The sequence below is a fragment of the Anser brachyrhynchus genome (assembly GCF_964034855.1).
Source record: "Anser brachyrhynchus genome assembly, chromosome: 12".
NCBI classification, from domain to species: domain Eukaryota; kingdom Metazoa; phylum Chordata; class Aves; order Anseriformes; family Anatidae; genus Anser; species Anser brachyrhynchus.
Window position 1 is genome coordinate 5504253 of NC_137707.1, and position 12152 is coordinate 5516404.

General features: G+C 43.9%; 2 protein-coding genes across 10 annotated transcripts in view; one reads left to right on the plus strand and one right to left on the minus strand.

The window, feature by feature from the left end:
* CDYL2 (chromodomain Y like 2) overlaps nucleotides 1-1548 on the minus strand; it is a 63949-nt gene extending 62401 nt beyond the window's left edge. Inside the window, exon 1 of the mRNA XM_080552529.1 lies at nucleotides 1267-1548. Coding sequence (XP_080408655.1) covers nucleotides 1267-1290 — 24 coding nt within the window. The 5' untranslated portion in view covers nucleotides 1291-1548. The remainder of the gene's footprint in view (nucleotides 1-1266) is intronic.
* A 184-nt stretch (nucleotides 1549-1732) lies between these two features.
* Nucleotides 1733-12152, plus strand: part of LOC308176580 (uncharacterized protein) — a 378041-nt gene continuing 367621 nt past the window's right edge. For 8 of the 9 annotated variants that reach the window (XR_013938409.1, XR_013938410.1, XR_013938411.1 and 5 more), the window contains exon 1: nucleotides 1734-2520. Coding sequence is in view for 6 of the 9 variants with exons in the window: in XM_080552539.1 (XP_080408665.1) it covers nucleotides 2230-2520 (291 nt within the window). In the remaining 3 variants the exon portion in view is untranslated. Of the gene's footprint in view, nucleotides 2521-12152 lie in introns of all 9 variants that reach the window. The other variant, XM_080552538.1, reaches the window with a different exon arrangement.

Genomic DNA, 12152 nt, shown 5'->3' on the forward strand with positions numbered 1-12152 from the left:
GTGTCCCACTCAGTAAAATAAAGTCCTAACAGAGCAGTGTCATCCCGTAACTATGACCTTTGTCAGGGACTTTGAAAGACCGCGACGAAGTACAACACATCTACATGAAACCTGCCGGATCCTCCAGTTCTTGCTCTAAGAATCTACACCAGATCACCAACCAGACTCAAAGTCCGACCACGTCCGCCGCAGCGGTTACTGCACACCCAAGCACACGCCGATGCCTGGGCAGCGCCTGAGCACCAGCTGGAAGCTGATCGGCTCCCAGACCTCGAACCACGCACTCTGTACACCCAGGGCACGAGTGGCCGTGTCACCAGGAATTGTGGAGCCCCGCGGGGTGCTCTAGACCAAGATCTGGCGTGGGACGTCCAGTCCTTTCTGCTCTTCTTGGATGGCAGAGCTCCACGCCGGTTCCATTTGCTGGAGCTGGGTATTTAAAACACCTGGGGTCCGCTCCCTCTCATTTTTTAATCCCTGCTTCCTCCCTTCTTCTCCGGCACGCTCAGGGTGGCCAGACTCGTCCTCGGAGTCCGGGCGCTACAACTGGGTGCCCGAGGCCAAAATCCGGCCGGGGCCAGCCTCCTTTCCCCCTCCTGCCCCCGACCTGGGCTGCGGCGGGCCGGGGGCACCCCACCTCGCCCCCCGGCCGGAGCGGGGCCGCGCCGAACTTGGCGGGGCCGGGGCCGCCCCGCAGAGCTCCGCAAAGCCCCGCACGGCCCCGTACAGCCCCGCAAAGCCCCGCGCCCCCGGCCGCCGCCCCCCGGGGGCGAGGTGAGGCGACCTGGCGTCGGCTCCTGCACTTTGCACGGCGGGCGCGGAGCCGCCTCCATCCCTGCGCCTCCCGGCAGCGCCAGGGCGCATTTTTTCGCACTAATCTGCACATTCAGCACGTCCAGAGCGCCTGCGACTTTACCTGGACTTTCTCCACTCTCCGGGCTCATCGCACTGCGATCACCTCCCCATCCTACCGCTAACTCTCGCTCTCCTTCACTCCTTCCTCCTTCCCTCTCGCAAGGCCTGCTAAGACCGAGCCCGATGGAAAGTAGAGAGAGAGAAAGAGAAAGAGAGAGGCAGAAGGAAGGGAGGGCAGCCGCTCCATCCCTCCCTCCCCCCCCCCCCCCGGCACACACGCCAGCCCTTTTCCCCCCACCCCAGCCCTTCCCTCGGCGATTTCCTCCGCTCTTCGGGAACTAAGGGGGCTCCCAAACGCTGCCCTCCGCGGCGCCCCCCCCGCCGCCCGCCCGCCCCGCGGCCCCCCGCTACCTCGTAGAGGTCCCCCGAAGCCATGCTGGGGTGCGGGACCGGGCTCCTCCGCGCCGTCTCCCCTTCTCTCCACCTCTCCCGCTCCCCCTTCTCTCTGTTGAGTAAACTGTGTTTTGCAGAATGACAGGCTTCGGGGCTGGCTGTGCGCAGAATCAGAGGCGAGGAGAGGCAGAGAGGCAGGCGGCGGGGCTGGCGTAACCACCACCAGCAGCAGCAGCGGCAGCGGCAGCGGCAGCTCGGGCGCACAGCGCCCAGAGCCGCGTCTCCCCCGCGGCGGGGCCGGCACCCACCTCCTCGCACCCCCCTCCCCGGCCTCGCCCGACGCCCCCCTTGCCCGCCCGGGGGGGCCCCGGCACGGCTCCCCCCTTACCCCCCGCCAGGGAAAGTCCCGGGGCCGTTCGGAGGGCGGCCTCCTCTTTTGCTTTCCTTCCCCCCCCCCCCCCGCCAACCTCCTTCACCCCCCGCCCCTTTTCTCCTTCTTTCCGAGCCGGGAGCGCTTCAAACTCTTTCCGCGGCCAAAATAAATAAATAAATAAATTAATAAAAAAATAAAAATGGAGGGGGGGGTGGTGGTGGTGGTGGTGGTGGGGGAACCAGAGGCGGCGCGGCGGGCCGGGCCCACGCCGCCCGCCCAAGGTCACGGCGCGGTGTGCGGGGAGCCTCGGGCAGCCCCGGCCGCCACCTTCCCGCCCCCTCGGCGCCTCATGGCCGCCCCACCCACCCCACGGCCGTCGGCGAGGAAAATGGAGGTGGCGGGGTTCCTTCCGACAGTCCCCCTCGCCCCCCGAGGAAGGTTGCAGCCCCGGGGAGGACGGCGGGGTTCTGGCCCCATTTTGCACCCGCCCTGAACCAGGCGATGACGAGCCTTCTCCCCGCGCCCTTTCAGCCATTTTGCAAATTAGCTGGCCCTCTCCAGGAAATGGAAGCCGCCGACCTCCCGCCACTTGGTCTTCGTGCAGGAGCATGCGGCGGCCAGCCCTCCGATGCAGCATGGAGCTGGCGGCCGCCTCCACCTCAGAACCTTCTGGGCCTTCTCCTCAGAGGTGTCCTCCTCAAGTGCTGCCACCGTGGGGCTGCCCACATGGAGATGCCATGGCCTCCTCCTGGCCCAGCGTGGTAGCCTCCGTGAGGCACATCTCTTGCATGAAGGCGCTCCATGAAGGAAGGGGCTCCGTTTCTCTGGAGGTTTCTCAAGTAGCAAGGCGTTTTCCTGCAGTTTCGTGGCTATATGTTGTGAGAGATTTGTTTCACCAGGTAAAGCGTGAGTGTCCTCTCAATATTAGGTTTCTTGATATGAAGGAGTGAAGTTGGGCTTTGCTCTGGTCAGCTCTTCGTGTTTTAGCTTCACAATGATCCTGCTGTAGTAGTTTTTACTGGCTTTTAGACTCCATGTTTTCACCTTAATAACTAATGTGTAACTAGTAGTCATTGCTCCAGAGTTTGGGAGCGATGCTGACCGCTGTGCTTGGTTGTGGCTTTTGTTCATCTTAATTTTATTGGCATTTCTCATGTTTTGCATTCAGTCCTTCTTGTAACATTGCACTCCATGTTAATGTGAGACTTGGCACCATCCACACTATTTGAGTAGCAGATTGGAGTCCGTTATTGAGGATAATATAGTAAGTTTGAGTATGGTTAATATATGTTGCTGGTATGGAGCACTGAATTATTTGTGAAATTTCATTTATGACCCCTCAATTCCAGCAAGTTCCAAGTGGGGTAGAGCCAAAGACTCTTCCAACTGAGAGGAGTCTTACTTGAAATATTGATATTGGTTGGATATTTTTAACGTTGTCACCCTTTGTCATGAAAGTAGGAAATAACGCATGCACATATAGGTTTTGATTGACCCAATCTCCTGAACTGTGAATATTACCTCTGGTGATTATGAACTTGCTAGCTAACCAGTTTAGTATTGACTTACAGCTCAATAAAAACTATCTTATAGTAGTTTGGAGCTTAAAGGCATTTATGGTTCATGTGGTCTACAGGATGGTGCAATAATGTTGAATTCGTAAGGACAAGCAACTCTGCTTATGTAAAACGTACCTGTTATCTTAACTAAAGTAGCTGGAGGATTTTTCTCTGCTTGCCAATTTGCCGTCAATATTTGGATTTTTGAGACTTGATATTGAAGAGTAAAATGTTGAAAGGATTAAGAAATACTGTAAACTACCCATGCCTTTAGACATTTTAACAATTAGTACAGCAAAAATTTCTTAATTCATAATAAATTCATTACTTAAAAATTACACCCCATGGTTTCATCTTGAGAAATACATTATGGTGTCTTATAGTAAACTGAATTTTATTTTTACATTAGCAAATCACCTCTTCATGGTTCTCATTGAACAAAATATTCCTTCAGTAAGTAGATGAGTAGACATTTTAATATATTTCTCTTTAGAACCTGTTTTATTACACCTACTGTTTTGCTGCTTTCTTCAGCAGTAAACGAAATGGCAGTCAAGCCCCGTGAGTCATTTTTCAGATATGCTCTTTAATATCCCTTCTCTGAAATTGTTGCCTGTCCTTGTAGTATCAGCTCACTCCAAAGATGTCTTGAATGAATTAAAGAATGTCCCATCCCAAGCTGTAGAAGAATATACGTCTTCTCTTTCAAGACAGGTCTAATAATCAGACAGTTCTTTCTGGGCTTTGGTGCTCTTCTGCTCTCAGACGACTAAAATTAGAACAACCAACCTTGCACCATGTTGGAAGAAATATCCGTGAGCTGGTGGTCTATATTTTTGAAAAGTGTGTTTACATTGCACGGTGTTTAGATTATGTTAATGCTGTCAATAGTGTTGCTGTAAGATTTACAACCCAAACAAATATTAGTTTGGGAGTTTTGAAAAGATGAATGCTTTAGTAAATACTTTGAAGAGGGGAAACATCTTTTTCCTGATTACTCATTCCTTGTTTTAGAGTACACAGTCTCTTGGGATGCAGTGGTGTGTGAGTCAATAGTGAGGAGCAAAAAGAGGGCTTTTGCGATTGTCAAATACGGGAAAAGTTAATTGTGGTTTCAGTGTGTTTCCCTGCCGTTTAGCAGAAGATAAGGTTTTAAGTTTTTTAAAAAATCCAACTGACCTTCATTTGTCCATCAGGTCTCTAATGTAACTAGTCAAGTCATGCAGCATATCTCTGAGTCTTCTGGAAAAAATAGTAATAATTAAATTTATTACCGATTTTTTGAAAAAAATCTCTGGTGAGAGATTTTCTGGAAATAAATATTTACCAATTTTAATTGTCTTTAAAAGTCAATATCTTTAGTATAAAATGAAATTACAAAAATCTGGATTTTGCAACACAAATTACTAATTCTAAACTGAATGTTTTTGCTAAATATGTGATTATGCATTACTCTTATTGTTTTGCTGCCTTCTCCTATTTCCCATCCCAAGAGAGTAATGCAAGCAAGGGAGACATTCCAAGTGGTATACGTCACATTTGAACACTTCTTTGGGTTTGGTTGATGCTCTGGTTTCCACTACTTTAATTACAGGAATTATCTCTCAGATTGAATAAACTTAAAAACGAAACTATTATATTTCAGAAAGCTAAAATACTGTTATCATAGCTGTGCCATTGATTTGTTATTGATTGTTTAGTCAGTCTGTCCAGTACTATGGAAATGCTGTAGATATTGTGCAGTCACTGATGCACTTCCCCCTAGGAGCATACAGTCTAATAGTGCATTTTGGCAGCAAGCTCTAAGAAGAGTCACTGTAAAGGACTGCATTGTGTCTTCAAGAGTAAGCCAAATGATGGGAGACGATAATTTGGAAAACAAAGGAGTCGAGAGAAATCCTGTATTAGGTGGCAGGGAGGTATTAAAATTAAATGAGAGAAGGGTGAAAACAAGGTGTGAGTGAGAGGAAGGAGAGAAGGACAAGGAACCAAAGGTGAATGCAAGGAGAAAGCTGTGTGAAGCCTTGGCTGCACAAAAAAAAAAAGAATATTTTAGTACCAGCAACTGGATGTGAAGCAGGGAGTACAGTAACACAATATCTGTCTCCAACCAAAGAAGGAAGGATGACCAGAACACACAAAAAAACGTCAGTCAGGGTAAAAATGAAAGAAAGTTTTAGTGAGTTCATGAAGGAAGAGCTGGCAGGAAATGGTGAGTATCTACAGCAGGAAGAGGAGAGTCACTTATGACACCACTGTCGTGCCTGGGTGATAGGCAGCATGACGGACTTCCTAGGGTTTGGTGCATGACGGACTTCCTAGGGTTTGGTGCATGACGGACTTCCTAGGGTTTGGTGCATGACGGACTTCCTAGGGTTTGGTGCTGTGATGCTGTGCGGCTCTTGGGGCCGAAAGAGCTAGAATACTCCAGGGAAGCTGTCAGGAAGATTATCAAAGATAAGTCATATAGGAGTTGCCAAATAAGATGAGGAAGTCTTTACCATAGAGATAATGCCTAAAAATCAGAGAATAGATGAACATGAAAGGAAACTAGGAAAGCACCAGTTTTTTTAATAATCGATTTATATATTTTGTGGCAAGAAGTAAAAAGCCCAAAATGTTTTGCACTGTGCCGTGCTGTCTTTGAAAGCAAACAAGTAGTTGTGATCATTTGATTCTGATGCTGAATTAATGTCTTCCTCCAAACTCTTCTTTGGATCTTATAACATGCAATTACCTATCATCAAGAGGAAGCATTTGAAACAGAATCTGAAATGACACAGTATAATGAAGCAAACAATAATGTATACAAAACACAGTGATGTTATTTGTTAGCGTACACCAAATGCCACAGAAGAGAACCTTTTGGGTGTTGAAAGGATGTTTTATAGCAGCTGTCCTGAAACCCATTTTTACTTCCCACAAACAGAACAGATTCTGTTTTCGTAAGTATGGCCAATGTAATTTTGCTTCATTCTGGGAAGGGGAAAAAATGAAACTTTGACCAACAGCGTGTGGAAAAATAGATGCCAACTAAGATGCATGGAAGAAGACATAAATATCTGTCATGGTTAATACTTCATATGGGAATCCATATGGTGCAGTTGTGTATATGTGTCATTATCTATCTGGACTTAGAATATAAGTAAGTCCCGTTGCTTAGTACATAGGTGCTTGTCAGTTAATTTCGATGGGAAATATTTCATATTAGGTATAGTGTGTGCTCTGGTTCTGCGAGCTGATTCCTGTGATTTATTGGTTTTAACAGATTTCCGTGCAAGTATGAGAATCAACTGATTGCAGTCAGCTTGACATCACGTGAGAAAAAGCAATGGAGAAAAACTGCTTTAAGAATGAAGGCATGGGATGGTGTGTCGTAGGAGAAGGAACAGAGATAGTGTATATGAATGTCAGAAAAAAAGAAAGTACGGAAATTACCCTGCTAGAGGAGACTTCGCTGTCAAAACAGTGTTTCCCTAAACCAGTACAAGCAATGTTCTGTAACAGCAGTCATTGAAAAGAGCAAGAAGAAAACCTGGTAGTGAGTAAGACTTACCAGATAGAAGTGGCTCAGAATTGGCTTCTGGTGTGAGTCAGCAAAGGTATGTTTTCCGTGAATTATTGTCACAGCCACATAACAGCCATTATATAGGATGCTTTACCAGAACACATACTTGGTCTGGAACATAAATGGTTATGTAGGACCTCACTCAAAGAACATGGAAATGAACGGAAGTGTTCTTTTGACCTTTATGATTTTGAGTGCCTTCCACAGCTGTTCACCTCTCCTTTTCTGGTTCCTCTTGCCATCCTGTTTTGTCATTTACAATTTCATTTTATGAAACTGAACCATGTCTGACAACAAGACTGAAGCTAATCATTGTTGTGTCTTTTCTTATATTGAAAATTAAGATAGCTTTGTCTTTGGCTGAACACATTGGTTCTTTGCCAGTACCTCCCAAAGACACTAAAAATAACATCTTTCCATGTTCTGCTCCCTCTTGTTTGCAAATGCTGTTCTTCCACCTGACATGTGGTCATAGATAATAGAAAGGTACCCGAACGGTCCTTTTAAAACCAGAAGACCTGCTAACTTTGACTAGTGATTAAAAAAAAAAAAGGGATCTACATGTGGGAAAGTGTAGATCATGTAGAAATAAATTTCATATGGGAACTCTCTCTCAAAATTGGCAGCACAACAGTTTTCAACAGATTTAGGAAGTCATCATATACATTAAGTGGGAGCAAATGACAAGTGTTATTTTCTTATATTCCTGTATATCTTGAACATCAGGTAAGAATCCATGGCAAGACACATTGGGTTTTGGTCTCATTTTTATGTGGGTAGAAACAGAAGTGTGAAGTAGATAACTCAAGTGCTTTGTTCTGTTAAGCAAAAAATGGAGTTGTGTGAATACCTAAGAATGTTAGAAGTTGTAATGCAACGTGGGACTTGAAACTTGGACAGTGCCAATTAAAGGAAGTTGGATTAAGTTTTATCAGTGCTATCTGGACAAGCTGCATAAGAATCCTTATAAAGAAACCACTGAAAGAAATATACATATATACGTATAAAAAGAAAACACTGAAATAACTGAAAAATTCTCTTAAGAGGAAACACCTGACAAATTCAGTATTATTTACATATGAAGTATATATAATATTCAGCGATCATGGTATATTACAGCATATTAGTAAGCTAATTGATATATTTCCCTGAAATTTTGTGCTATTAAAATTGCACTGAGCTAGCAATATCTACTAATATGAAAATATGCAGGGTTTTAAGGTGTACTTGTGTATATTTGTATGTTAAGCAATACTATGTTTTCTGTTTTTTTTAATCATGGACTCATTTTGGGTCTCAGTATTTGCCACTCACAAAACATCCTCTGTATAGCTGGGCTATTCATGAGGGCAGCACAATGAGAAGCAGTAACTCTGAATGGTTATAGTAATAACTCTGGAACCATGCAAGGACAGATAACAATTCAGAAAACTAAAAGACTTCTTCCTTACTAATGAGGGGAAATATGGAGCCTGATCTATTTATGAAAAGGATTAATTACATAAGGTCAATACTTGTGAGGGTGGAGAACCTGAAGCTAGAAGTCCAAGTGCCTCCACGTCCATTTTTCTATGTTTATGTGCAAAAAACATAATACACCAAAGTGTTTCAAAAATACATACATTTATTAGAGAATCACAGAATAATGGATATTGGAGAAAAACCTTCTTAGATCATCTAGTCCATCTCAAAGCAGGATCAACCAGAATGCATTTGCTCAGAACCTTCTCCACTTGTGTTTTGAACATCTTCAAGGATGGAGATTCTTCAGCCTGTCTGAGCAACTTGTTCCAGTGTTCAACCACCCTCACAGTAAAAAAAAAATAAAAAAAAATAAGGTTTTACATAAGATTAAATGGATATTTAAATTAGAATTCATAAAGCTATATTTAATCAGTTTATTTTATATGAGATTTTCAAAATACTTTCCAAAATAAGAAACATTAGTATCTTGAACATGATGGTCTAAAAAATGAAATGTAACAAGGTACGATGATTCTCCAGATCATAGCAAGCTGCATAGTCAGGGACAAAATCCCTGTCACAACTCTCAGGCTCTTGCTCCAGCAATTGATTAAATTATATGTGGCATTGTTTCTGATTACATTCTTTAAGCAGGGACTTCTTTCTGCAGTTACAGGATTCTTGGGACCTGGATATTATGTTGGATTTCATTCAATAAAATGCATATATGTTATATTTGAGTATCCTAACACAGCTTAAAATATTATCAAGTGCTAGTAAAGGATTAGCTACTCTTTGCCTGGAAATGTAAAACTTTTAGATCTTGACAAAACAGGAAAAGCCTATTGTAGTCCAGGGAGAAGTAGTGTTAATTTTGTCTGATGGGCATTCAGAAATTCTTTCTAATGTTACTAGTGACATACTTTTTGAAAATGAATGTATTTACAAAAAAAATTGCTGAGGAGTATGAAAGTTAAAATGTAAAGGATTTATTTTTTTTAAATTTTCCTAAGATGTTTTATGTTTCGAAATAATATATATTATGGTGGCTTATAGTACAATCAGCACTTTTAAAATATGTAAATATTTCATACGTGTCAATTATTTGTAATTATAGATACCTTTAAACACAAGCTAGTGGAACTCTCCATTTACATACAAGGGCTGTTGTTGGGTTTCATAATATCTCTAAGAAGAGAATTATACCCATTGCGAATGAATATACAACAGGCTACATTACAGTACGTACCTAACTATGCTAATCCTTAGGACTGCTTTTTAGGGTAAGGGCTATAAACCAGGCCTTATGGGACCCAGTATTTGCATTGCATTTATTTGCAGGAAAAGTACACTTCAAAAGCATACTTATGCATTTTTTGACAACATGCAAACCAGCAGTTTCTAGTTCTTAGACATTATTCTAATTTTTGTATACTTTCATTTTTATTTTAAGGCATTAAACATTCTTAACTGTAGAAATGTTAAGAATTTAACTTTATCAGTTGTAGCACCAGAGTAACTATTAAAAATCCGAACTCCTTTTACGGTACTGATTTACAAATAAGGAACCATTTACCTTCATTTTAGTGTCTCTACCAGGCTGCGTCAGTATAGATGAGCTGGCAGCCAGCCCACTCGTGGTAGGCATGGGCTAGTCCACAGTCTCCATAACAGGGCTTTCTTAAACCATGATGGACGGACCTAAAGTGGGAGTTAAAAGAAGTAAATGAAAAAGCCTCGTTTTAATGCGAAAGACTGATTCACTTACCAGTGTGAATTCTTGAAAAGTCAGGGAAGGGTAAAACCTGTGCAGAGAGGAGAATCAGGTCTGTACCTTTGCACTGAAACCCAGATTTCCTACCCAGTCTGGTTGGAACAAAGCAAGTTGGAGCGTATTAAAAGCCACAGCCTGAAAGCGGGCATTTCAGTGAATTTAAAGTAATGACTTCAGTGTAGCAACAGCAATTCACCTTCCCTGAAATTCTGGCCTGGAGTCTAACTGAAAGGAAATCATATCTCAGTAGGAACCAAAGAGGTGACTTGCTCCCAGCTCACCTCTCATCACTTAGTATTACTGTGTGTGATATTAGTTCTATAATAATGCATTAATTTTACTTCTTTCACCGTTCTCTTGGCAACATGTTACTTCTAGTTCAGAGTTTCCTGAAAGCAGAAGCTGTATTTTTGTTGCAGTTTGGCATTCTGGTCAGTTGTAGTTGTAATTCTCATTGACTTACATTACTTTGTGTTCCCTCTCTGGTTAAACGGACCAAAGCAAATAAGCCTATCTAAGCTTACTGTATGGAATTAACAGCTGAGTTTTGTCTGTCTGTCAGCTCATGCAGCATATTATTTGTAAGTATATTGTATAGATAATTTTTCATACAGGACCGTGCTGAATATTGATAATAGTATCATCGGATAACAAGCTTGTTTTGCTTTGTGTTACGATGGACAGCCTCTCAGTTACACTCGGTGGTGCACAAAACAGTCCATTCTCATTTAATTCTGGATAATAACAGACAATTTTCTATTCTGATTTTAATGATAATGCAGTTTCAGAACGTGGCAACTAAGAATCCCTTTGAAAAGGGCTCCCCAGTTCCAACCAGAAGGAGGGGGGTCTAGATGGACCTCCAGATGTTGTTTTCACGCTCTCATATTCTGTGAAACCAGAGGGAAAGATCTGAGATTTTCTGCTTGATCTCTAACTGAAGTTCTAAGGATTTTACTCCTTGAAATTGCAACTGTTAACATCATGTCAGTACATAGTTATACGAAATAAAAGTGTTCAAATTACCTTGTGTGGGTGGAGGTAATCTGTGCAGCCTTGAACTGCAAATAGTAATTAAAAAGGGTGGTAGCAGGATGTATCCTGGGCTAGAGCTCTTGCTCTCTGCGCTGCTGTGTGCTCTCTGCTCGCTGCGTTGTGTACCAGTGTAACTGTAGCTGGAGGAAGGCAGGAAGCAAGTAAACTGGTGAGAAAATCATGATTGCCCGTGGTTGTGATGAAGCTGTGTACCACTCAAATGTGATTTCCAGCTAGTAGACCATACATACAGCTGGGCGTTTATAATTTCTGAGTGGCTAGAATCTGTTTTCTACATCTTCGTGTTCGTTCACATGCCTTTATATTTAGGTTTCAAGCTATTTCAAAGTCCATCTCTTGAACTTTTCTCGAATGCTAGCAATACAAGTCCATCACAGGGCAGGGCAACCCAAAGACACGATCGCTTGATGGCTGCCTGATGATTCCTGTATGTGCTTGCCAGCTTTTGGCATTCGGAAAGTGGTAGGGCTGGCAAATGTGCTCGGACAGTCTTTGTGCCTTAGTGGTCTTGCTGCTGTGCGGTTAGCAGCAGCTGCAATTTGAAAATGAGTTTCTTGGAGGCTTTAGGACGTGGCAGGCCTGTTGCAAGGGGTAGGCTCCCTGGTTCCTGAAAGGAGCACAGCCAGTGCTTGAACTGGGAGCTGTCCTGACTGTCCCACGGAGTGTGTAGCAGACTGTGTGCTACCCTCCCGTGCATCTGCACAGGGATTGAGTTGTAGTCACAGTGTAAGAGGGAAGAGAATCCTCGTGGTAAGGTCTGCCTGCTCTCTTCCCAGCAGCTCTTGCTAGTTTTCCATGTTTCACCGGGTAGCTTGGGCTGCTTGGATGCCTGATGGAGAAGAAAGTTAGTGGGACTGGTGATGCCAAAACAGTGCAATGTCCAACAGGGTGCAAATGCCAGGAGCCAGGACTGGTTCAGCCAATGCTATGGCAAAGGTGCTGCCTTGCTTCTGACTTGGGTCGCAGCTGTGCAGTGTCCGAAACAAGGCTGTTGCCTTTCCGTGCACGTACCAGCTGCCCCACGCCACCTCCCTTCCTTTCAGCAAGCATCATCCCCTTGTTGCCCCATCTGCAAACCCTGTGCTGACCCACCCATACGTCTCACCAGGG